This window comes from Oryctolagus cuniculus, chromosome 17, assembly GCF_051225735.1.
Source record: "Oryctolagus cuniculus isolate XC-2025 breed Fujian yellow rabbit chromosome 17, ASM5122573v1, whole genome shotgun sequence".
NCBI lineage: Eukaryota > Metazoa > Chordata > Mammalia > Lagomorpha > Leporidae > Oryctolagus > Oryctolagus cuniculus.
In genome coordinates, this window is record NC_142883.1 from 56,001,614 (window position 1) to 56,028,241 (window position 26,628).

General features: G+C 45.3%; 1 protein-coding gene across 4 annotated transcripts in view; it reads left to right on the plus strand.

Annotated features, from left to right (window-relative positions):
* Positions 1 to 26,628, plus strand: part of DNAH9 (dynein axonemal heavy chain 9) — a 371,124-nt gene that overhangs the window by 297,016 nt on the left and 47,480 nt on the right. For 3 of the 4 annotated variants that reach the window (XM_070061398.2, XM_070061394.2, XM_070061399.2), the window contains 5 exons: positions 4,808 to 4,948; positions 11,627 to 11,797; positions 14,192 to 14,314; positions 20,865 to 21,058; positions 22,273 to 22,421. In XM_070061398.2, coding sequence (XP_069917499.2) covers positions 4,808 to 4,948; positions 11,627 to 11,797; positions 14,192 to 14,314; positions 20,865 to 21,058; positions 22,273 to 22,421 — 778 coding nt within the window. Of the gene's footprint in view, positions 1 to 4,807; positions 4,949 to 11,405; positions 11,545 to 11,626; positions 11,798 to 14,191; positions 14,315 to 20,864; positions 21,059 to 22,272; positions 22,422 to 26,628 lie in introns of those variants that run through there. The other variant, XM_089317689.1, reaches the window with a different exon arrangement.

Sequence of the window (26,628 nt, forward strand, 5' to 3'; positions counted from 1 at the left end):
TGGTCAGTGGCAAAGAGGAACGAAAGCTAGCCTGGGCTTCTTTAGGCCATGAAGACTGGAATTTATCCTGATGGAAGTTGCAGAATGTCAGAGTTTGGGATTTTTTTTTTCCTTTTTGAGATATGATAAGTTCATAAGATCCTAGTTATTAGAAATACCACTCCAGCTACACTCTTCTAAAGAGATTGAGGCTTCATATGCAACAATTCAGAGTAGCAGTGATGGTTTCCCGGATGGAAGTGGTAGCAGAGGGAGTAGAAAGTAGGACAGTTCAAGAGCCATGAAGAAAGGAGGATTGATAAGCTTGTTAATCGATAGGATACGATTTATCTATGGGCAAAGAAATAGTCAAGGAAGAGTCTCAGGCTCTTGGAATAAATTTCAGGAAGGGTACATGGTGCCAATCCCTGGAAAAGGTGAACAAAGGAGGGTTGGGAGTGAGAGAAAATGATGGTTTCAGTTTGTGTTGTGTTGAGTTTGGAAGGCCTTTGCGCCATTCACATGGGACTGCCCCATAGGTCTGGGGTATATGATCATGGTTGACCACAGAGAGCTGAGCACCACCTGCAAGTAGTTGAGAAGGGAGCATTTGGGAGTGGATGAAGTTGGCCGGGAGATGTGTGTGCAATGACGTGCCTAGGAGGGAGCGCTGAGGACTGCTAATGCATTTTAAGAGGAGTAGAGAAGGTGTATGAGTGCAGTAGAGCAGAAATAGAAAATAAATAAGTTTATTATGAAAGCAAACAGGTGAATAAGGTATTATGAAAATATCTCCAAAAAAGGGGACATCAGAAATGTTGAATGAGAATGCAAATAAGGTTTGGCTGATATGTATACACTGAATTTTGCAAAAGCGACTTATCAATGATTTTGATAACAACAGTTTCAAGTCAGATAGTAGAAACAGCACCCAGACCACATTATAGAAAGAGTAGAGGGGCCGGTGCTGTGGCGCAGCGGGTTAATGCCCTGGCCTGAAGCACCAACATCCCATATGGGCGCTGGTTCAAGACCTGGCTGCTCCACTTCTGATCCAGTCTCTCTGCTGTGGCCTGGGAAAGCAGTAGAAGATGGCCCAAGTCCTTGGGCCCCTGCACCTGTGTGGGAAACCCGGAAGAAGCTCCTGGCTCCTGGCTTCGGATCAGCGCAGTTCCAGCAGTCGCAGCCAATTGGAGAGTGAACCAACAGATGGAAGACCTCTCTCTCTCTCTTTCTCTCTCTATATATATATCTCTTTCTCTCTATCTCTCTGCCTCTCCTCTCTCTGTGTAACTCTGCCTTTCAAATAAATAAATCGTTAAAAAAAAAAAAAAAGAGTAGAGAAAGGGGAAATAGGGCTGGCACTGTGATGCAGCAGGTTAAGCCACCATCTGCAGCACCAGCATCCCATAACGGAGCCATTTAGAGTCCCTGCAGCTCTACGTCTAATCCAGCTCCCTGCTAATATACCTGGGAAAGCAGAAGATGGCCCAGGTGTTTGGGCCCCTGTCACCCACATGGGAGGTGGGGATGGAGTTCTGGGCTCCTGGCTTCAGCCTCAACCAGTCCCAGCCACTGCAGCCATTTGGGGAGTGAACTAGCAGATGGAAAATTCTCTCTCTCTCTCTCTCTCTCTCTCTCTCTCTGTTCCTCCCTCTTTTTCTCTGTAACTCTACCTTTCAAATAAATAGGAAATATAAATTTTTTTAAAAGAAAAAGGGGAAATGAGTACAGATGACCCTTTAAGGAAGCACAACTGTGAAATCATATAGAGAATGGGTTGTAACTTAAGAGGCACAGACGTAGGCTTCTTCCCCTGAACAGGGGGAGCCCTGAGCTGGGGATGGGATATGCTGGGACTGAAAAAGAAAAGGAGAGGACTTGAATTTACAGGGATGAGAGGGAGTGGATATTCCAGTGGCAATCATCGAGGGAGGGAAAATACGATTCGGGTCACAAGTGAGAAGCTGACCTTTTGTAAGGTGGACACTGGGTTTCCAATGTGACAGGGAATGGGGGCAAATGGGAGTCTAGAAGCGGTTGGTGGGTCCGTGTGGGCCACTGGAGTTTGGTGACAGATACTTAAAGGAATGGACAGACTTTGAGGTGATCCCTTCCCCGTATATAATCTCTGAACACACGGGTCAAGTTCATCTGCTGAGAGTGAGGGAACGGTGGTGATGTAGGAGACCTGTGGAGAGGGTGAAGGTTGATGATAACTGTTGAGGGAAATGGGCACCGACACCGACTAGAGACGGGGATTACTGGACGGTGTGAAGGACTATGACTCTGTGACAACGCAAATCTCAGTCAGGGTGTGATTTTTTTGTTCAGCTCCACTCCCTTCTGAGAATCTTGGCTTTCAACTACTGAATGTAATTAATGTACATTTATTAACATTATTTGCTAATAGTCGAACGTCTTTTTACTATCTTAGTTCGTGTTTTCTGTTAGCCACCCATGCTTTTCATTTTTGTCTTTTGTTTATTTTTCTTTCTTCCCTTTCTTTTATCCCTTTCTGATTTTAAAACTCTTCAATCTGTTTTCTGTTATTGATTAAATGTGTTTCATTTATTTATGGAAATCTGTCTCTTTATATATATATATATGACAAATATATAAGACTAGGCAGTATATCCAGGCTGTGTCACAACAAGGGAAAGACATGTCAGTGCTTGACCTGCGATGCTTCCCTCCCACCTTCTGTCCCTGTTTTATGATCGATCTTAGGACGCTCTTGTAGCTGAGAGTCTTCTGTCGGTCTGACTGCTATTCCTTTTTAGGTGCCCTGTCTTTTCTTCCTGGTTGCCTTTCATAGTCTCTCTCACCTTCCATGTTCTGAATTTCACAGTACAGCGGGAGTTTCTTTTTCATCCTTCCCAACAGCGATACACTTCCTCAAAGGAAGGATTCTGGCCTTCCATCTGTTTCGAGAAATTCTTCGTTATTACAGCTTCAGATATTGCCTCGCCCTCATTCTTCCCATTCTCTACTTCCTGATGTTACATGTACTTTAAATCTTATTCTATATGCTATGGCTCGTAAACTCTTTAATATATTTTCTTTTTTTAATATTTATTTATTTACTTATTTATTCAAACTGCAGGGTTTCTTTTTTTTTTAATTTTTTTTATTTTTGACAGGCAGAGTGGACAGTGAGAGAGAGAGACAGAGAGAAAGGTCTTCCTTTGCCGTTGGTTCACCCTCCAGTGGCCGCCGCAGCCGGTGCACCGCGCTGATCCGATGGCAGGAGCCAGGTGCTTCTCCTGGTCTCCCATGGGGTGCAGGGCCCAAGCACTTGGGCCATCCTCCACTGCACTCCCTGGCCACAGCAGAGAGCTGGCCTGGAAGAGGGGCACCGGGACAGAATCTGGCGCCCCGACCGGGACTAGAACCCGGTGTGCCGGCGCCTCTAGGTGGAGGATTAGCCTAGTGAGCCGCGGCGCCAGCCCCCTCTTTAATATATTTTCCATCTTTGTTTCTTTCTGAGATTTTTTTAATAGTTTCATTGGCCTCTCTTCCAGTTTGCTTATGTTTTCAACTCTAGTCTATTCCTCAACCTCTATATCTTTTTCCATTTATGTAACTGTGTTCTTATTTTTAGAAGTGCTAATTGGTTCTTTTTCAGGTATACCTGTCATGTTTTATATTGTCCTTGTCTTAGGCTTTCTTTTATATCTACTGCCATAAAATATGTTTAATTTGTTGTGAGTTTTTGATCATTCAACCATCTTTACTGCTCAGGAGCTTAATTCTTCCAGAGTTTGGGTTTTCTTTTTCTGATTGATTGTTTTTTGCTTTTTGGTGGTTTTTATTTTTTTGGTAAGGTATCTTCTAATTGTCCCCTTTGATAACACTTCCTCCTGCAGTTTTTTGAAGATCTTCAACAGGATTCTGGCTTTTTCCTTTAAGTCTCCCACAAATTCTCAATAGTTTTACTCTATCTGGGTGTAGGGGGGCCATACAGGCAGAGCACACTGTGATTCGTATTTAGTGACATATTCTCACAGGAATCCCCATCTCTAGGCTTCTTCCCATTACGTAGGAAGGTAACTTTCTGAAACTAGACTATTCCAGTGGGGAATTTACATACTAGCTATTTCATAAAAGTTAAGAAAGCAGAAAATTATACTACGCTTCTTTCTCTGAAATTCCACTGTTTGGAATTCTAGTTCCATTTCAAGTAATGTGTGGTATTTGCATTTCCCTGAAATCATTCTCATTAAAGAAAGAGCTTGGGAGCTTGTCTGGTTCACAGTGTCCAGCTGAGAGCTGGCACCCTCACACTTGTAGAAGACTAGATGTATGCCATCTACTTGCTCACTCACGCTCTAATGAGAAATTACCACAACCACTACTCTTTTTTTTTAATTAATTAATTTACTTGAAAGCCACCGTGACAGAGAGGATATGACAGAGAGAGAGATAGAAATCCTCCCTCTGCTGGTTCACTTCCCTGACTGGCCACAGCAGCCAGGTCTGAGCCAGGCAGAAGCCAGGAGCCTGGAACTCCATCAGCCTCCAACATGGGTAGCAGGGACACAGCACTTGGGCCATCTTCCACTGCCTTTCCAGGCACATTAGCAGGGAGCTGGATGGGAAGCAGAGCAGCCAGGTCTCAAATCAGCACTCTTATATGGGCTACTGAAATCATAAGCAGTTGCTTAACCCACTCTGCCACAGTTCCCACCCTCACAATCACTTTTCAATTCTGTCTACTGTCCCCAGCCCAATCCCCTGCACCCTACACACAGACACCTACATACTGATGATTCTCCAGAAGCTCTGATTGGTTTGAACCATGGACTGCTCTTTCTTTTCCCAACAGGTCCAAGAGGCCAAGGTGACTGAAGTGAAAATCAATGAGGCCCGAGAGCACTACCGGCCAGCAGCTGCCCGAGCCTCTCTTCTCTACTTCATCATGAATGACCTCAGCAAGATCCATCCTATGTACCAGTTTTCTCTCAAGGTGACGCTCCTAATACAGCAGTGTCATATAGCCTTGTGCCTCATTAGCTATGGCAGATCTTTAAAATCAATATAGAGACCAGCTACACTGCCTTCTGACTTGTATCACAGTCCTCATCTCTTTGATTGGGTCTACGTGTTTCTCCAGTGACTTTGGCTGGAAGAGAAGGGGAGGTCGGGCAAGTTGCAGCCCCATTTATTCATTAAAGCACGTACAAGCTGGTGGGTACTGTGCTTACTGTGTCTGTGGAGGCGGGTACCCGAGAAATATGAGAAGGGATCTGAGCTTAAACTAAGATAGAGGCAATCAACTTTGCCTGACATGTAGATTAAAAACCAAAGCAGGCAATAATAATAGACCAATTTTAAGTTTTATGGGTTGTTGAAATATTCTTAAAACCCAAGATGCTAGCATATTGTAAGTGCTGACTAAACTTTATCTTATTCATGAAAAAATAATGACCTATAAATTTTAAGCGTATCTCTGAAAGCACATCTTTCTCCCGCAGAGCATTCACCCAAAGACCACAATTAAAAAGGCATTAGGAGGTGGTGGAGCATTTCCGAACAACTTCTGTGGCTTGACCCAACAGAAAGGACACACACACATAGGATGAAACAGGAGAGAAAGAGAGAGCATGTGCACAGGAATTTTGTGGGGGGAGAGAGAGAAAGAGCACGAGAGAGCACGCTCAGTTCTGCGCAATGTTTCTTGCTAAATGCTAAGTGGATGCCCAAGTGTGGGGATGGAGTTGGACAGTTGAGAAATCTGAGGGCCTCCAGGACCTGGGGGTTATTCAATCAGAGATGGCATTTCCCCATCCAATCCCTTTCCCTGCACCCAGAGTGTCCACTTGGTAAATGAACTGTATTTATACTATTTTATGTTTCCAGGAGAAACCCAATCTTGGCCTTATTTTTAGGTCAAGGCAACATTATAGAAAAGCTATGAGACATTTTAAAAGAGAATTAAAGTTAACATGATAAGCCTAATAACTACATGATAAGCCTAATAACTACAGGATCATCCCCTCTCCCTAGTTCCAAGAGTAGTAGAAGTTGGCTATAGGGATCCATCAGGAGCCTCCCACAGTGGCTGTTTCTGAAAATGAGAAATCACGTAAAACCCATGAAAATATGTGCTCAAAAACAAGCTGTAAATTTTTTCACAGCAATGACATCCAGATACAGGAGGCTCTGCAGCTCTGTTTTAAAAGGCAGGGAGCTACATTTTGGGTCTCTAATGGCTACTGTTTGTTAACTGACTTGATCATTGAAAGAAGATGTGAATACTTAATGATAAGGGGCTCAAGGAAAGTCCTCCAAAAATACGAAAGCAACAATGCACCTAGAATCCTTTTGTGATCTGAAGGAAAACTTGGCACTTTCATGGTCTCGGCTTTTTCTCTGGTTGAAGTGTGTAGTTCTTATTCCTGGTGGGAATCAGAGAGCGTCTTTAAAGTGGGGTAATTCCAGATAGGCCAGTGTGACGGGAGACACAGTTTTCACAAGTGTTTTGAGCAGGAACATGTGGAAATGTGTGTATTTGCTCTTATCCAAGTAAAAAAAAAAATCTTTAAAGGCCAGTTTTTTAAGGTTTTATTTATTTATTTGAGAGTTAGAGTTACAGATAGAGAAAGGGAGAGACAGAGAGAAAAGTCTTCCGTCCACTGGCTCACTCCCCAGATGGCTGCAATGGCTGGAGCTGAGCTGAACTGAAGCCAGAAGCCAGGAACCAGGAGCTTCTTCCAGGTCTCCCTCTCAGGTGCAGATCCCCAAGGACTTGGGCCATCTTCTACTGCTTTCCCAGGCCATAGCAGAGAGCTGGATCAGCAGAAGAGCAGCCAGAATGTGAGCCGGCATCCATATGGGATGCCAGCATTGCAGGTGGAGGCTTAGCCTACTGTGCCACAGTGCCGGTCTCTAGAGCCAGGTTTTGAATGAACTTGGAAGTTCGTAATATGGTTATATGGTTAAGATGGAGCCTTAGTGATTGTAAAGTAAATTCTCTTCAAGACTCAGTCAAAGGCTAGGGAAGGGCCCAACAGGATCCCTGGGGATGCCGTCCAGACGGACGCACGGCCTCACTTCCTCTGTTGTGTGCCATGGTGCACAGGCATGGCTGGAGGAATAGCATTCCTTAAAGAGAAGCGTCAGGTAGGCAGAAGCACTTATCGCAAGGACCTGTGGACCTGTTTTCACTGGACCCCAGAGAGCTTTTTGAATACTTTAATTGGTTGTCAACATTTAAAAATAAGGCAAATTCGTGGGGCTTTTTGTAGAAATCTGGAAGCCTGGCAGCATTGAGCTCCCGTTCCACCCGGCAGGAGTGGCTGGAGCTCGGGGATGCTGCTCCCTGGACGGGCACTTTACCTGTGTGCTTCCCCGGGCCCTAGCCCTCCCGTTTGGTCTTGTCCACCTGGCCCCTGCAGCCATTTGAGTTTGAGACCTCTGGTCTAGAGCATCTCTCATGGCTTGCCTAAGTGCTGTGGGCATCAACAGCCAGTCATTCACTCAACAGACAGCTTTCTGTGTCAATTATGTGTAAGGAGTGGAGCTAGAACCAGGGAAATATAAGAAAGTGAGCAAGGTCTGCATTCCCTCCCACTGTGTTCTTAATCTGGTTTTAATGAGAAGATTAGAAAGTAGCCAGCTGCTGCAGCATGCCGGCTGTGGCGGCCATTGGGGGGTGAACCAACGGCAAAGGAAGACCTTTCTCTCAGTCTCTCACTGTCCACTCTGCCTGTAAAAAAAAAAAAAAAAAAAAAAAGTAGCCAGGATACCTAAAAGGTTACAAAAGCTGATGGCTGAGCTACAGGCTTGTTTGAATCAACGTGGGCATGATAAGAGGCATTCTGCAGGCAGCCACGGAAGCGGGGATCAGACCTACTGCCAGTGCTGCTCAGATACCAGAAGTGAGAGGACGAAGAAAGTTCTTTTTAGGGTAGAAAAGAAAAAAGAGAGCCAAAATGAGTTTAGTATAAAGAAAATGAAAAGTGTACCCAGGTTTTTTAATTTTCTTTGGATCGTGTCCCGAATTGTGAATGAGTTTTGTTTAAACTTAGTAGCTAGAGATTCACCATCATCTTGGTGAAGGTTGAGTTTTAGGGAGAAGTCATGGTAATCACTTGGAGACAATGATCCATTCTGTCTCTATGGACCAATTCTGTTAGTGAAAGCTTCCCAAATTGCTCTGTATGGTACTGGGACTTGTCATCCGCCGCTAATGAGATATTAGCCCTACCTACGTCTACCAACCGAGGGCAGATAGCACAATGGAGGGGCTGAACACGGGCAGAGGATTTGCTAGGAACAGCAAAACCAAATGAAGAAGAAAGATGGCACTGGCTTTGTTAACAAGAAACACCATAGAACTACAGAATGGAGAGAGGAATTCACATTGGCAAATGAAGAAATAGTGAAAATACAAGTCTTACATGATTTCCATGGAGGTTAAAATACTTGGTGCTAGAAAAAAACAAGACTTTCTTTCTTCTTTTTCTTCTTCTTCTTCTTGAAGCCATAAAATTAAAATAGAGAAGGCAAGAAATCTGCTTTGCCCAGAATCGAATAGATCCAATTACATCCTGAATTTATTTTCTTTAATGATTTGTTCTATTCAGATTACATTGAAAATGTACCACCCCAAATATTTATCATTATAGTCAATATGTACTTTTTTTTTTTTTTGACAGGCATAGTGGACAGTGAGAGAGAGAGACAGACAGAAAGGTCTTCCTTTGCCATTGGTTCACCCTCCAATGGCCGCCACGGCCGGCACGCTACGCCTGGCGCACCGCGCTGATCCGAAGGCAGGAGCCAGGTGCTTCTCCTGGTCTCCCATGGGGTGCAGGGCCCAAGCACTTGGGCCATCTTCCACTGCACTCCCTGGCCACAGCAGAGAGCTGGCCTGGAAGAGGGGCAACCGGGAGAGAATCCGGCACCATGACCGGGACTAGAACCCCATGTGCTGGCGCCGCAAGGCAGAGGATTAGCCTAGTGAGCCGCAGCGCCGGCCAATATGTACAGTTAAAACAGTGGAAAATTGGCTCAAATGATGTTTATTTCTTTTTTAAAATTTTATTTGTTTGAAAGACAGAGTTACAGAGAGAGGTAGAGACAGAGAGAAAGGTCTTCCATCCACTGGTTCACTCCCCAGATGGCCGCAATGGCTAGAGCTTTGCTGATCCAAAGCCAGGAGCCAGGAGATTCCTCCAAGCCTCCCACATGGGTGCAGGGGCCCAAGCACTTGGGCCATCCTCTACTGCTTTCCCAGGCCATAGCAGAGAGCTGGATTGGAAGAGGAGCAGCCAGGATTAGAACCAGTGCCCATATGGGATGCCAGTGCTTCAGGCCAGAGCTTTAACCCACTGTGCCACAGCACCAGCCCCCATTTACTTATATTACACCCACAATATATAGTTCAGAAGTAGGTGTACCCAAAGCAAGGTATACTCCCACCATCACAACAAGTATACACAAGAGAGAAGGACATTCGTGAGCTCACATCAAATGACCGAAGATCTAATAGGAAGAAAAGCAAAGGACATCTGAAAGTCTGATAATGACACAAAGGAAAAGAATCAGTAAATTAAAAACATCTGGCTTGGGCATTTAACCTAGGAGTTCAGACAGTGCTTAAAACACCTGTGTCCCATATTGAAGTACCTGGGTTTGATGCCTGGTCCCATCTCCTTACTCCAGTTTCCTGTATATGTGCACCCTGGGAGGCAGTGGTAATGGCTCAAGTAATTGCATCCTTGCCACCCACATGGGAGACTTACATTGAGTTCTCAGCTCCCAGCCTCAGCCAGGTCAAGTCCCAGCTGTGGTGGCCATTTGGATAGTGAACCAGTAGGATAAGACCTCTCTCTATTTCTCTCTGCTGTCTCTCTCACTCTCAAGTTAAATAAGTAACTTACTTAATTAATTTTTTTAGATTTTTTAAAATTTATTTATTTGAAAGTCAGAGTTACACAGAGAGAAGAGAGGCAGAGAGAGAGAGGTCTTCCATCCAATGGTTCACTCCCCAATTGGCTGCAATGGCCGGAGCTGTGCCGATCTGAAGCCAGGAGCCAGGAGCCAGGAGCTTCTTCTGGGTCTCCCACATGGGTGCAGGGGCCCAAGCACTTGGGCCATCTTCTACTGCTTTCCCAGGCCGTAGCAGAGAGCTGGACCAGAAGAGGAGCAGCCAGGACAAGAACCAGTGCCCATATGGGATGCCAGCACTTCAGGCCAGGGTGTTAACCCACTACACCACAGCGCTGGCCCCAATTAATTAATTTAAAAACATGTTATGTTATGTACAAGAGTCAATATGCTGGGCCGGCGCTGCGGCTCACTAGGCTAATCCTCCACCTTGCGGCGCCAACACACCGGATTCTGTCCCGGTTGCCCCTCTTCCAGGCCAGCTCTCTGCTGTGGCCCGGGAGTGCAGTGGAGGATGGCCCAAGTGCTTGGGCCCTGCACCCTATGGGAGACCAGGAGAAGCACCTGGCTCCTGGCTTCAGATCAGCACAGTGTGCCAGTTGTAGCGTGCTGGCCACGCTGGCCATCGGAGGGTGAACCAATGGCAAAGGAAGACCTTTCTCTCTGTCTCTCCTCCCTAAGAATTTTAAAATCTACCGGGTAACATCATCAATCCTAGCTGGTCATTGTTGGTTGTGTCTACTTTTCACTCAGGTAGTTATTCAGCAAAAGTTATTGGGTTTAATTTAATTATTTTGGCTACTGGACATTTACTTTTCACTGATCAAAGCTGCAGGCTTGGGCCTGGCATCGTGATGTAACAGATAAGGCCACTGCCTGCGATGCCAGCATCCTGTATCAGTGCCAGTTCAACTCACAGCTGCTCTACTTCCAATCCAACTCCCTGCCAATGACCTGGGAAAAGCAGTGGGGGATGGCCCAAGTGTTTGAGCCTCTGCCACCCCCATAAGAGACCTGGATGAAGCTCCTGGCTCCTAGCTTCAGCCTGGCCCAGCCCTGGCTCTTGTGGCCATGTGGGGAATGAAACCGTGCATGGAAGATATCTCTCTCTCTCTCTCTCTCTCTCTCCCTCCCTCTCCAGCTCTCCATACCTCTGACTTTCAAATAAATAAGCATTTAAAAAAAAATTGCAGGCTTCTCTTTATATGCCCCATAAAAATGTCATAATTCATATGACGAAATAAGAAAGAGCTAAAGCATGTTTTCTTGTTACCATTATCTTCTTTGCAGGATATGATGGGAAAATATTTCTTTTTATTTTAAAGATTGATTTATTTGTTTGAAAGGCAGAGTTATAGACAGAGAGAGGGAGAGACAGAGAGAGATCTTCTATCCACTGGTTCACTCCCCAAATTACTGCAATGGCCAGAGCTGAGCCCATCCAAAGCCAAGAGCCAGGTGCTTCTTCCAGATCTCCCATGTAGGTGCAGGGGCTCAAGCACTTGAACCATCTTCTACTGCCTTCCCAGGCCATAAGCAAACAGCTGGATCAGAAGAAGAGAACCTGGGACATGAACCAGCACCCATACAGGATGCCAGCACCACAGGCAGAGGCTTAACCTACTATGCCACAGGTCCAGCCCCAGGAAAACATGTCTATGGGCTAGAAAATTATAATATTCTTCACAGGTAAGACCACTAACACATGCAGAAAGCTATGTAAGTCACCAATGCCACCTTCTGTCCCCAGGCCTTCAGTATTGTCTTCCAGAAGGCTGTGGGGAGGGCTGCTCCCAATGAGAACCTCAAGGAGCGACTGAGCAACCTCATAGACAGCATAACCTTCTCTGTGTACCAGTACACCACCCGTGGACTCTTCGAATGTGACAAGCTGACCTATCTCACCCTGCTCACTTTTCAGGTACAAGTAGGCAGAAGATGTTTCCCGAAAACAGGTCCTCTATAGTGTCCAATCAGAAAATGTTAAGAAACTCTCCTCTCCTAACACAATTTCCTTCATAATATTTGAAGAGTATATTGTTTGTTTTTTTTTTTTCTGGGCTTATTATGAGAATTTTTTTTTAAATTTATTTAATGAGCATAAATTTCCAAAGTACAGCTTCTGGACCACAATAGCCTCCTCCCCCCCCCCCCCCGTGTCTTCCCTCCCATCCACAATGCTTCCCTCTCCCACTCCCTCTCCCCTTCCCCTTCACATCAGAATTAATTTTCAATTATCTTTATATACAGAAGATCAGTTTAGCATATGTTAAGTAAAGATTACCACATTTTGCTCCCACACAGAAACATAAAGTGTAAAATACTATTTGAGTACTAGTTATAGAATTAAACACCTAAGAGTAATTGTGTATTAATTACAGAGCTCAACCAATAGTTTTAAGTAGAATATAAAATGCATCTTTTGCATTGTTGTGGCTTCCCCCCGACCTCCCTCCCTCCCGTGGCCCTCCCCTCACCCACTTCCTCTCCCCTCCCCCCACTTCATCACGTTTCATTTTCGGTTACCTTCATATACCGAAGATCAATTTAGTATATACTAAGCAGGGATTTCAACAGGTTGCACTCACACAACCGAACCAGGTATAGGGTATTGTTCGACTAGTAGTGTTGTATTTGAGTTTCATAGATAAACATATTAAGGACAGAGATCCTGCGAGGGGAGCATGAACCCAGTGACTCCCGTTGTTGATTTAACAATTGGCACTCTTATTTATGACGTCAGCAATCACCCGAGACTCTTGCTATGAGCTGTCTAGGCTATGGAAGCCCCTTGAGTTCACCAACTCTGAATTTGTTTAGTCAAGGCCATATCACAGTGGAGGTTCCTTCCTCCCTTCAGAGAAAGGCGCCTCTCTCCTTGATGGCCTGATCCTTGAAGAGTATATTGTTGTTAAAGGTGTCAGACAAGAAGGTCTGAAACAGTGCATGTGTGCTGCCTTGCCCCCCCAACACCATTGTTCCACTCATGGCAGACATGCTCAATCGATCACTGTACTTCTTGTTGATCCCGAGTGATCTAAAATCCTCCACCAATAACCCTTCTGGAGCCACTGTCAAATCAATCAAAACTGGCACTGAAGATAAAACTAGATGGCCATGCCAATAACTGGATACATTTTGAGATGCCATAAGAACTTTGGTAGAGTATTGTCATCATTTATCTACTTTTATATTACAAGCTTGCCAACTCAATCTCTCCCAGGATGAGGAATTGCAAGGGTCTTCTTATAGCCTTATTTCCCTTGGTCTCAGAAGGTTTTCAACAACTTTGGTTCTCAAAGGCTTGGGGAATATCAGGGACTTCCAATGTTGCTGCTGCCACCCTAAAAAAGAAACCCTTTCAGTTAATCTCAAAATCAAAAAGTCATGAAAATGTACTTCCCTTGTGCTTATCCATCTAATCATTTAGAATTGGGACTTCAACACGTAAACTGGAGACACAGACTAGATTATCTCAGAGACTGTTTCCAATGCTGGGTCAGATACGCTACCATCACTTGTGTGCTGACCCTGTGTGCACGTTCCCAAGCCTGAGCTCCTGAGTGAGCATCAGTGTGCCTTTTTCCCCTCTCCCTCTGGAGACCCCACTCCAGCACAGCTGGGCTTTCACAGGGACACCTGGCCCCACCTCTCAGTGTGAACCATTAGCTCTGAGCAGGCCAAAGATTTCCCACTCTCCTGTACACACCTCTCTAATCTCCCTCCCAATCCTCTGCACAAAGCATTCCCTTCCCCTGGAAAATCTTCCCTTCCTGCCTAGGTATTCCCAGCTCTTAGCTTCTCCAAGACCCAATTCAAGGCTACTCTAGAAAGTTAAGTCACATCGTTCCCTCCCAACCCCTCTCACTTGCTGGTCACTCCCCTGTTCTGGGCCCCCTGTTGCGTTACTGATTCATGTGTGCATGTACACTTTGCATTATTCATGCGTTGCCTTGGCACTCTCCTCCAGTCATGTCACATGTATGCATCATCTTCTCAATTAAATTACAGAAACACATGCAACGACATTTATGATTAATATGTAATAATGCTTAATAACCCAGCTGTCTAGTCATTTATGGTGTGCACTTACATCGCCCTACTATTTGGGGGTGAGAATAGATGCACACAGAAGTAGTTTGCATCAATACAGACTTTCTTCCACTCTGCACTCTTAAAACAACCAAAATTTATGGGCAAGCCCTATTATTAGAGTCAGCAATAATTGCAATGAATGACAACCCCTAAGATCTTTAGGACACCATTGCTACTACCATAAGCTAAGGAAACGTGGTGTTGTTTTTCCACATTGCAGATTCTCCTTATGAACCAGGAAGTCAACACAGCTGAGCTGGATTTCCTGCTTCGATCTCCAATGCAGACAGGCATCTCCAGCCCAGTGGAGTTCCTCTCAGATCAGGCCTGGGGAGGCATCAAGGTCAGTCCAAGCCCCTCTGAAAAGGTCAGGTTCTCATCTCTTAGAGTTTTCCCCTGACACTTGTACCCATGAAGTCAACAGGGCTCTCCTCTGGAGTTCAAGCATAGAGTTGTGTTCACACAGATGCCTCCCTTTCCCTGCACCTCCACTGTGTGCTCATGGAGAAGGAGCAGGTGCGTACTGGAATGTGAGAGCCCCACCTGCAGGGTGTAAGGGAACAGAGAGTTCCTGCAAGCTTCTTTGAGTGGGCTGAGCTGCCTGCCACCTGCTAGGGCTTAGGGATGCAACCCAGGCTCCTGAGTGAGCCTTGGTTGAGGTGGCAGGGCTGTAATAGCATTTCTGTGATACAGACAGACGCAAGGGCTCTGTTCAGGCATTGGTGTGTGAGTCCTAACTCAGGCTTCAAGCAGAGATGCACTCCAGCCTGAGATACCCAGAAGTCAGTGACTGCTCACCTTTACTGAGTGCCTTAGAAACACATCACCTTATTTCATTCTCATGTCCACTCAATTCTGGTCCTAATATCAGAAATATTTGTATTTAAATTTCATAGGACCTGCAGTTGAAACAGTTGGTTCACGTCAAGTTTTCCAATCCTTAAAACAAGACCCAGTTTCTATGCTTTTTTTTAAAAAAATATTTTTTTATTTGAAAGTCAGAGTTACACAGAGAGAAGAGAGGCAGAGAGAGAGAGAGAGAGAGATCTTCCATCTGCTGGTTCACTCCCCATTTGGCCACAACAGCCGGAGCACGCTGATCCGAAGCCAGGAGCCAGGACCTTCTTCCATGTCTCCTACGCAAGTGCAGGGGCCCAAGAACTTGGGCCATTTTCTACTGCTTTCCCAGGCCATAGCAGAGAGCTGGATCGGAAGTGAAGCAGCCGGGACTCGAACTGGCACCCATATGGCATGCCGGCACTGCATGTTAACTCTACCTGTCAAAAAAATGTATTTATTTGAGTGACAGAGAGGAAGATAGTACAAACTCCCATCCACTGGTTCCTCCCCATTTGTCCACAAAGGCTGGGGGTTGACCAAACAAACCTGGAAGCCAGGGACTCAATCCAGGTCTCCCATGCCCGCGGCAGGAACTGCAAGTGGCGGCTTTACCTGATACACCACAGTTCTGGACCCTACAATCAGCTATTTTTTATTTTTATGTTTTAAATTTATGTGACAGGTAGAGTTATAGACAGAGAAATACATTTGTATTAATTACAATTGAAATACAATTGTAAATCTAGTCCCTGAATCACATTTCAGAGGTTCACTGGTCATTTGTGGACAGCATGACCCCAGAACTTGAGAAGAAAGACTCATAGACCAATGCATTTATGCAAATCAAACTGAGGCAAGCCGTTCTGAATGAACCCATCTGCAGAACAAGAACAATGGTGGAGTCAGACATTCCTGGGTTCAAGTCCAGGGCTGTGTTTATGCAACCTCTGCTGTGTTATCTTACTCTCCTGAGCCTTCGTTTCCTGACTTGCAAAATGGCCATGACAAAACCCTCCTCCCAGGACTATGCCAGACAGAGCCAGCCTCAGCAAGTGGGAGCTCAGTACAATTCCGGGAATCACATTTGTTTCCTACAGCTGCCATAACATGGTGCTGCAAGCTGAGCTGCTTAAACAACAGAAAATGATCCTTTGCCATTGTGGAGGCCAGAAGTCTTCAATGAAGGTGTTAGCAGAGCCATGCTCCCTCCAGAGCCTCTGGGGAGAAGGCTTCCTTTCCTCTTCTGGCTACTGGTAGCCTCCGGCATTCCTTGGTCTGTGGCCCCCTCACTCCAGTGTTCCTGTCATTGCAGTCTTCACAGTGCTGTCTTCCCTCTGTGTGTCTCTAGGTCTCCCCGCTCCTCTTATAGGGGCATAAATTACACTGCATTACAGCTAATCCTAGTGATGTCATCATTTTTTTAAATTTTTTTTAAATTTTATTTACTTGAAAAGCAAAGACAGAGAGAGAAATCTTTCATCTACTTGTCCACTCCCCTAAATGGCTGGGCCAGGCTGAAGCCAGGAGCCGGGAACTCAATCTGGGTCTCCCATGTGGTGGCAGGGACTCAAGTCCTTGAGCCATCTCTGCTGCCTCCCAGGGTGTGTGTTAGCAGAAAGCTTAGTCAGAAGCAGAGCTGAGACTAGAACCCAGGTGTTCCAATAGGGGATGCAGACATCCCAAGCAGCATCTTAACTGCTGTGTCAAATTCCTGCCCCTAGTGACATAATCTTAACCTGATTAGATCTACCTCTGGAAATAGGGCCGGCAGTGTGGCACCACTGGTAAGTTCTACAACACCAGCATCCCATAGGAGCCTCTTCGAGTCCCAGCGGCTCCACTTCTGATCCAGTTCCCTGCTAATGCACCTGGGAGAGAAGCAGAGGATGGCCCAAGTGCTTGGGCCTCTGCACCCACGTGGGAAATACACATGGAGTTCCAGGCTCCTAGCTTCAGCCTGGCCAACTTCACAACCAATGTGTGGAAAATCTCCCTCTCTCTCTCTCCCTCTCTCTCTCACTCTCCCTCCATCATGAGAGCAACAACTTTTCTTTAATAACTACTCATCTCTAACTTCAAGTTAGAGACACTTCAAGTGTCCAGAGAGAAAGAGGTCTTCCATCTGCTAGTTCACTCCCCAAATGGCCACAATGGCCAGAGCTGGGCCAGTCTGAAGCCAGCTTCTTCCAGTTCTCCTACATGGGGGGAGGGTCCCAAGCACCTGGCTCATCTTCTATTGCTTTCCCAGGCCATAGCAGAGAACTGGAATGGAAGTGGAGCAGCCGGGTCAGATCTCAAACTAGCGCCCATATGTGATGCCAGCACTGCAGGCAGCGACTTTACCCACTATGCCACAGTGTGGCCCCATAAATAAATCTTAAAACACACACACAAAAGACCCTATTTTCAAAAAAGGTCATATTCACAAGTTTGAGAGCTTAGTGCTTCAAAGCATCATTTTGAGAAAAACAATTCACCCTGTAACCATTGCAATTATTAAATTGCAATAATATAATTATGAAAGGTGTACACTTGGCTGCGGTTGATACAAGTTGTGCTTGATAGAATTTGTCCATAGAAGGAAAAGCTTGGGAACTGAGAGTTGCCCAGTTGGGCCATGTCCAGTTGGCTTTCTCTGTACTACCCCACAAAGCCCTCTGCAGCAAAAGTCGTAAAGAACAGCTGATTCACAAAGCACTCTTTAATGCTTCCATTTTACATTGCTCAACTCAAAAGGCTCTGTGCAATTCAGTTCCATTCCTCTTTTCACAAAATGGATTGTTTGCTTTGCTTTGCTTCACTCTGCCTTTTTTTTGGGGGGGTGCGGGGGGCGGGGAAACAGTTTGTGAGCTAAGCTCATCTGACTGTTCAAAGCCTTTTGCAAATGAGTGAGGCTTTATCTTTTTGTAGAAGTTTATTATGTGGAGCAGCTGCATCAAACTCAAGCACAGTACAGGATGTGAGCAGGTGAACAGTGCCATGTGGAGTACACATTGCGGACGCCTTTGATGAATGCTCTTTTTAAGTGTTTGTTTGGATTGCAGCCTAAAGAAATGAAATAAGCATAATCAAATAGGACATGCTAAAAAAATTTTTTAAGTATTCTAATGAGGAAGGTTGATGACCTTGTTTGACCAGAAGAACTAATAAGCAGGTAATGAATGGAATCTTTGTGATAAAATCCTGCTTTTATTATCATCCTTTGTAAGGATTGTTTAAGTTCCATCGAATGTAGAACTTTCAGATAATGGGCATGTCCCATTCTTCATTAGAAAAAAAAAAATTCCATCTGTGATGAATTTCTTTGCTAGCCTTTGAAAAGGCCCCTCACTACCACTCTGGCTGCCAATTTAGCTCCCTTGTCTTTTGCTACATGGTCCAAAGTAATTAGGTTAATTAGTCATTTCCATTTAGCTTATTAGACGACTAGAAATCTCTCTCCCTCATTTGGAAGATTAAGCATTGCAATTGTATTCAAGCCAGAGCTTCAAGAAAGCATGTTTCAGACCTAGCCCTGGCAGCTGGGAGCACTGATCAGGGGGTGGGGTGGGGTGGTAATTTGCTCCGTTTAGTGGAGACGCCAGAAGGGGGTAATGGGACGCCGGAAGGGTTAACGATGGTGCAAACTGGGAAGAGGGTGAGCGGCTGCCTGGAAGATGAAAGTTAGATCCTCAGCATGGGGAGAAATAATGATAGCAGCTGCAGCTTTCCCTCTGCCCGTCAACAGCCCTCCTGCTGGCCGCCCAGATGTCAAACTTTATTAATTGAGCACTTTCAAAGTGCCAGGCAGTGTCTGAGAAAGTTCTTGGCTGCAGGGAACTCACAATCTTGTGAGAATAACAGGCAAGGGAACTAGCCATTGCAACCCAAGAGCCATCGCAGCCCCCCCCCCACACACACACCCAGGGAAAGACAAGGAAAGGGCTGGATGGACTTCAAAGCACTTGGATCTACATAAAAGGATGAGATATGGCAGACAATGATTACTTGGCCTCATTTGCCAGAGGAACAAACTAAAGCCCAAGAGGGTTTAAAAACAGGCTCTGAAGGCCAGTGGCTCCTACTGATGGGGCCAGCGCTCCCACCTTCCCATGCCTCCTCCACCACTCCAAACACACACACACACACACACACACACACACACCAACCACCCTCAGTGTGGATGAAGGTGTGTTCCTTGCCCTAAATGGTCAGGGTGGAATTGGGAAGCCACAAAACCCACATTAATGGACACAAGTTTATTCCCAGGAGAGAAGAATGTAGGCTTTCAAGGTCAAATGTATTTGTCTCAGTCCAGCAGCGCCTCCCGGTTGTCACTGGCAATACTCCTACTGTCATCTCCTGTGCCCTAGGTGCTCCTTCCTCAATTCTAGCTCTTCCTGTTCCTACCATAAAATGTCCTTCCTTTTTCCTCTACCTCTGTCTCTGCCCACCAGAATACTGCAGCCCCAGCATGGGCCCTATCTTCCCTTATCCCTTTTATTTTATTTTACTTAATTTATGCTACAAGGTCCTTGAACTTCTGTGTCTTTTTCATGTTCGTCAATGTATTCCCAAGTCCTTGGTATGCAATAGGCCCTCCATAAATGTTGAAAAAAACTGTATGGACTAATCAAAGAACAAGAAGGTATTGGGTTCCTTAAAACTCGTGACAGGAGAGTAGGTGCTATAGGCGCACGGTCCGGTTTTGAATCTCATTGCAGAAACGGAACATGCAGACAGAGGAGAGTGATACTGGAAAGAATTCAGGCTCTTAAGTTTCTAAGTGAGCCAAGTGTTGATGTGGGCACTCTGAAGAAACGGAAGGGGCCACACGCAAACCACAAATCTGTTTTTGATGACAGCACACGCATACCAAGAGGGTATTGAAAAGTTTATTACTCAGCTCATGAGGCTTTCTTAAGACTATGGAGAGGCTCCCAAGCAGTCTGGAAATGGCTTAGGGGAACCAGAAAAGGTGACTGATTGGGGGATTTTGTGGTAATCGGAGAAGGAGGGCAGGATTCCAGTTCCTGCACAGGGACAAGGGCTCGCCTCATCCGACTTCCCTCCAGCACCAAGGAAGGGAAGGCCCAGGCTTACCGATCAGCTTGCTCAGATGCAAAGCAGAAGCGGAGGAAGCAAGAGGAAGCACCAAAAGCTATCAGCACTCAAATATCTGCAAATTGCATCAGAGCCATTATTGAAAGAGATCAGGTCTATGAGCAGCTCTAAATGATACACAAAAGCATGACAGGCCCATGTGTTCTCCATTAGACAGGCTGTGCCTGGGAGAACTTGTTGGTTCTGAACTGGACTTTACCACCAGCAAAACCTTAATAACTAAAAATCCTGACCAGCACGAGAGAAAGAATGAGTAGGATTTGGTAGAGAGAACAGAACCTTACTTTGTAATGGAAGTGGTGTGAACAGGGAACTGAGTTGGGAAGGGGTTGGGCACATTTCCAAGGCTGAGTGCACGTAGGTTCGGGCAGGGGAGAATGGGACAGGACAACTGGTTAACTGGGTGGATTGGAGGGCGGCATTAAATGAAGAGATTTGGTTACCAAGTTATCCATTTGGACTTAGTCCTGACAGAAAGAGGCAACCCCTGGACATTTTAAGAGTTGCTGTTCATACAAAGTGATGCTAGAGACACGTTTGGAGGTGAATTGACTGGGCTTGGTGGCAAAGTGAGGGGGGGATGAAATGAAGAAGTCAGTGATTTTTAGATGTCTGGGCTCCATGACCAAACTAATCATGCTGCCCCTTCCTGTCCTTCTTCATCCAACTCCCTGCAGGCAGGTGTGGCTCACCCTCTGCTGCAAGTAATATCCCAAACATCCTATTGACTAGACTTTACATATTTGGGGGCAGTTTAACGAGGATGAGCTGATCAAAATCCCTCTTCTTCCTTGATTTTTCCTGGGGGAAGAGCCAAGAGTCCAGACAAAGAGTAGAAAGGGGGCAGCATTGGGCATGTAATGCCATCTTGCCCCTCAATCCCAACACAGCATTCATGACAGATTTCTGTAGAAACTCCATACCAGAGCTAGAGTCTTTGACATTCCCAGGCACTTTCATCAATGGAAGAATTCGCTAATCTGGATCGGGACATTGAAGGATCTGCCAAGAGCTGGAAAAAGTTTGTGGAGTCCGAATGTCCTGAGAAGGAGAAGTTCCCCCAGGAGTGGAAGAACAAGACAGCCCTGCAGCGACTCTGCATGCTGAGGGCCCTGCGGCCTGACCGGATGGCCTACGCCATGCGGTAGGAATCAGGGGAAGATGGGAGGCTCCAGTTGGGTGTGGGGCAAGGGTTATCTCAGGCTGGCCAGACCAGCAGGAGACTGAGCTCCAAGGCCTGTGTTTATAGCAACAGAAGCCTTAGCACCAGCAGGAAGAACATCTCTTTCATCAGGAACAGAGGCGAGAGAGAGGTGTGTGCTGTAGTTTAGGTGGTAAGCAGGTGGCAGAGAAGGATTTTGTGCACGGTCTCTAATTTCTCTGAGAAGTAGGAAGCAAGATCATCATTTGAGTTTGTGTGTGCGTGAGGCGGGTAGTGGCACTGGCTATTTGAGGAGAGTGGAGAGGGTTTGGGGAAGCATCTCTACAGTGGGAGCGATGGCTGACCAGACAAATGGAAAGAAATCTGAATGAGGATCCACCTGTTGTTGACCATGGCATTTGTCATGGCACCTCATTGGATGATTTTTCTCCAGAAGGCCAGGGGCAAGTGCCAAAGTGTTTAATGAGTGAGGACAGTGTCCAGAGGGGCCAGAGATGGCGCTGCTGTGCAGGGGTAGCTGTGATGTAGACAAGGAAAAGAGCCTCAATGGAGCCCTAAGAGTGCAGAGGTAATGGCTGAGAAACAGCCGTAGGCAGTCAACACCACTCATCGCACCCGCCAATCCTGATGTGCACTAGATGTAGGAGTGAGCCCCCTGGAGACGGCTACACCTTCCAGGAGGACGGAAGTTCCTGTTAAGGCTGAGATTTGGGCCAGAGATTTGATAAGTAGTTATAGTTAAAGGATCTGGTTATCATGACATGGGCTACTCTGGAAGGAACACCAGCAAGGGGAGTGAGAATGATAAAGTGTGGAAGAATAGAGTGCATTGGGGCCTTAAATCTCGAGCAGCGGTGACAGATAGCAGGGAAACAGAATGAAGGATTTAGCTGCCTACACGCACTCGGAAGGCATTGGTCCTAAGAGTCTTTTGATGGGCGGGATGATATGAGAGGACACCAGAGTCAGCAGTGGCCTGGGTGGGCAGGGGTTCAGGAGGCCCTAACCTAGGTGAGCATCCTGGCCACTGGCAGCACAGGTTGTTAAGGGTTGACTTGCTAAGCAGTGACCTTGGAGCCAGAACTCTGTAATTACCTAACCACTGACCTGGGGCACAACCTCTCATTTCTATAGGCCTCCCCTTTCGCTGTTACTATTCTGTGACTGACAATACATGTACGCTTTCTGTCTGGCAGAGATTTTGTTGAAGAGAAGTTGGGAAGCAAATACGTGGTGGGAAGGGCACTAGATTTTGCAACCTCATTTGAAGAATCAGGGCCAGCCACGCCCATGTTTTTTATCCTGTCGCCAGGGGTGGACCCACTGAAGGATGTGGAAACTCAAGGTGAGAAAAGCTCCCTCTGGGAGCCAAGGCAGCACCAGCCACATGCTCTTGCATTCTTTGGGTCTGTTGGTTTATCTCCTCCGGATTCAGGTCTCATCATGCAATACTTAATCCTTGCAAATCATCCAGATGTCAGAGTCGAAGCCAAACCAGAGGATCGCCCACCAGAGAGAAAGGGCTGCTCTGGGCTGAGTAAGGCAGAATCCAAAGTAGCAGGTTCATGCTGAGGCCTTGGCCTCTTCCACTCCATTACAGCCCTTCCCCTTAGCACAGCCAGCCCAGTCTTTCTGAGACACGTACGATCTTTTCACAGCTCATATTACCCTCAAAGTCAAACTCCTTAAAATGGCTTAAAAGGATATGCCTCTTCTATTCTCCCCAGTTTCTCCAGCTTATTTTCCATTTTTAGTTTCCTGCTTATGCTGTAAAAAATTACCACAAACTTGGAGACATAAAATAATGCAAATGTATTATCTTATTGTTCTGGATCTCATCAGTCATAAGACTCTTAGGACTGCATTGGCCACACCCAGATAATCCAGGATAATCTCTGAGTCCCAAGATCTTGCATTTAATCTCATCTCTAAAGTTCCTTTTACCACATTTGTGGGTTTCAGGAACTAGGACATGGATGTCTTAGGGAGTCCATTATTCTACCTGTCACGTTGTCCCACTCATCTCCACTCTCCGCCGCAGCCATCAGACTTAATCCATCTTCCCAAATAGGCTGTTTCCTCTTCACCAGCCCAGGCTCCTCTCACTCTTCAGACACCAACTTCAACATCACCACCTGCAGGAAGCCCCACCTGACTCCTGAGGCTCTAGGCTCCCCCGTCCTGTGCTCCCAGAGCACCCATGCGGTTGTGGTCCAGTGACTCCTGTGTCTTCCCATGAGTGACAGCTCCTGGGAAATACGTTGTGTTTTCCGCTCTAGTATCTCAGGTTCCTAGCATCGTATCAGTCCTGTAAAGCACACTCAGGGAATAGGTGTGTTTAATGAAAAATGAGCAAATGAATGACTAATCGAAACTGTAAAACTAGCAAAACTACCCTGCTCAACGTTACATAAAGGTGCAGCAGGTTTTTATAAAACAAGTTCTTTATAGGTCAGAGCTCAGACTGGAATACAACTCCATGAGCCTTTAGGCTGTTGTTTTTTACATAGTGAAAGGCAACATTTTTTTTACGTAATCAAAGGAACACACATATGCCTTGTGTGTTTCGGGAGGAGGTGAGATAAAGCAGATTTGCCCCAAAAAATTGGACAAAGGGTGGGCACAAGGCACAGTGGGTAAGAGGCCATTAGGACATAATTAACTCACATTGGAATGCCTGGGTTCGAGTTCTCACTCCGCTTCTGATTCTAGCTTCCTACTAACATGCACCCAAGGAGTCATCTGAGAGTTACTTCTCCATTTCCTGCTGATACCTTGTATTGCTGTTTCTGAATTTAATAATTTTAAATTTCTGTTTACTCCCTGATCATTTTATTTAACAATGATTTTTTTTTTAGCTTTTAGAGTTCACTTTTTAAACTTCCTTTGTTGATTTTGTTCCTAACTTGTTTTTATTTTGGATCCTGTTGCAAATAGAGTTGTTTCCTTAATTCCGGTTTCATTACTCATGAATTTTTGTGTGTTGATCCTCTATCCTGAAAACTTACTGAACTTGTTTATTAGTGTCAATAATGTTCTCAGTGAAATCCTTACTATTTTCTAGATACAAGGTCATGTCATCTGCAAATAGAGATCGTTTTAGTTCTTTTCCAATATGGTTTTCTTTTTATTTCACTCGCTTACTTAATTGCCCTAGCTAAAATTTCCAGTTCAATGTTAAATGGAAGTGGCAAATCTGGATATTTTGTATTGCTCCTCATCTCAGGGGAGATGATTGAGTCTTCATACATAAGTATGATGTTAGCTGTGGTTTCTTTTGTGTCTTTTATCAGACTGAGGAAGTTGCCTTCTATTCCTCTTTATGTGTTTTTTTTTCCTTGTATTGTGAAAAAGTATTAGATTTGTTGAATGTTTGCTCTTTACCTATTGAGATTAAAATGTTTTTTTATTTTTTTCTATTAATACATTGTACTATGTTAATTGACTTTTGGAGAGTAAACCAACCTTATATTCCTGATCCCAGTCACTTCTAATGGATAATCCTGTCACTAAAATCATCTAATGGCCTCCTACTATACTAAAGATTAAAAAGTAGTATCCTTAACTTGGTCATGTGGCCTGCACGGCCTGGCCTTTCTGCCCCCATACTCACATCACTCCAGCCACACAATGAGTCTTCTTTCTTTTTTTTAAATATTGATTTATTTATTTGAAAGGTAGAGTTAGAGAGAGGCAGAGACAAAGGCAGAGAGAGAGAAGTCTTCCATCTGCTGATTCACTCCCCAAATGGTTGCAACAGCCAGAGCTGTGCTGATCTGAAGCCAGGAGCTAGGAGTTTCCTCCAGTCTTCCAAATGGGTGTAGGGTCCCAAGCACTTGGGCTATCTTCTACTGCTTTCCCAGGCCATAGCAGAGAGCTGGATCAAAAGTGGAGCAGCCAGGTCTTGAACTGGCGTCCATATGGGATGCCGGCACTGCAGGCAGCAGCTTTACCTACTATGCTATGTGCCAGCACCATTGTGAGTCTTCTTGACTCAGGACATTTTCACAAACATTTCCTTTGGTGTGAAATAGTTCAGCAGTACGACACCTATTCATCCTGAAAGTATCCACCTCACCTGGCCTCCTCCCCGTAAGACCATCTGATTCCCCAGTTTGCATTCTTATAACACTCCATATTTACTTCATATGGCTTACTGCAGTCCTAATTTTAATTATTCCAATTTAATGTTCACTTGCCTGTTCATCACTAAGATCCTTGAGGTCAGGGACCAGGTCATCTTATTCATCATTTTCATTCCAGTGCCAATAGTGTTACAAGCACAGAGAAGGTACTCATTAAGTATTTGTTGAATGAATTAACAAACAAATGAATGAATGAATGTCACAAGAACTGGCATCATAGCGAAGTTATTCCTGACATTCACACTTTTGTAGAATTCTGTGTCCTTCTGTGCCCTGGAGCCTTTGTTCTTTTCATACTGATAAACTGAGTTACCTTATTTTTATTCAGTATTTTCCCTTCCTGAAGCTTTTATAATACCTGTTTCTGAGCAATTTCCTACTGTTCTTAGCCAATTGACCTCCAGCGATTCCATCATGTAGCTTGATGCCTCCTGTCATTTCAGGCAAACTGACCCCTCCTTGATCTCTATTGGTTATTTAACTCTGAATACATTATCTCAGCCTTGCCCTTGGCTTAATCGCAATGCACATTTCCTCACCAGGAGCAATATTGCTGTTCATCAGCTAGAGATTACTCAGGCACCTGTGCCTCTTTCTCTCCTTGTCTTTGTCCGTCCCTGCCTTCTTGATGGTTTGATTTATTCTCTAATTCACTCATTTAGTCCATATATTCTGGTAATATCCAGGTTCCCCACATCTTGAATCTAACCAGTCTGGTGGGCTACTATTTTCCAGCCTGGAATCCGCTTTGCTGACCTAAAACACTTTCCCCTATTCTTCCTCACCCCAGTTTATTACGTAAACCTTCTGTCTCTTTGCTTGTACAGAGTCTTGTACCAGACAGTTCACTCTTTTCTTCCATTGAAATTCTCAAAAACTTGCCATCTTGCCGCACCCTTGGATATTTGAAGTGCGTCCTTAACTCCTTCGTTTCTCTCTTCCTTCGTTTCACCACGATAGTTATTAGTTAGGATTTTTAAACCTCAGGAGTCAGAATAAAGATGTGTTCCTTTGTGCTCACTCCATCCCACAAAAAGATTTATGTGCCCATAGAAAAGCAATGTTTTATTAGGATTTTTGTGAGTTCCTTGAGCTCCTGGAGCTCATCTCTTAGCCTTGATTAGGAAACAAATCTGACAGTGTTGTGCCACCCAGTCTTCTCCAAGGATGTCCTTTCTCAACAACAGTGAAGGGAGATATGGAGGCAAAGGAGGAGGAGGAATGGGGAATCCCATTAAAAAAAAAAATTATGTATTCGAAATGCAGAGTTACAGAATGGAAGAAGAGACAGAGAAAGATCTTGTACATTCCCCAATTTGACTGCAATGGCCAAAGCTGGGCCAAACCAAAGCCAGGAGCCAGGAACTCCATCTGGGTCTCCTACATGTGTGGCAGGGGCCAAAGAAT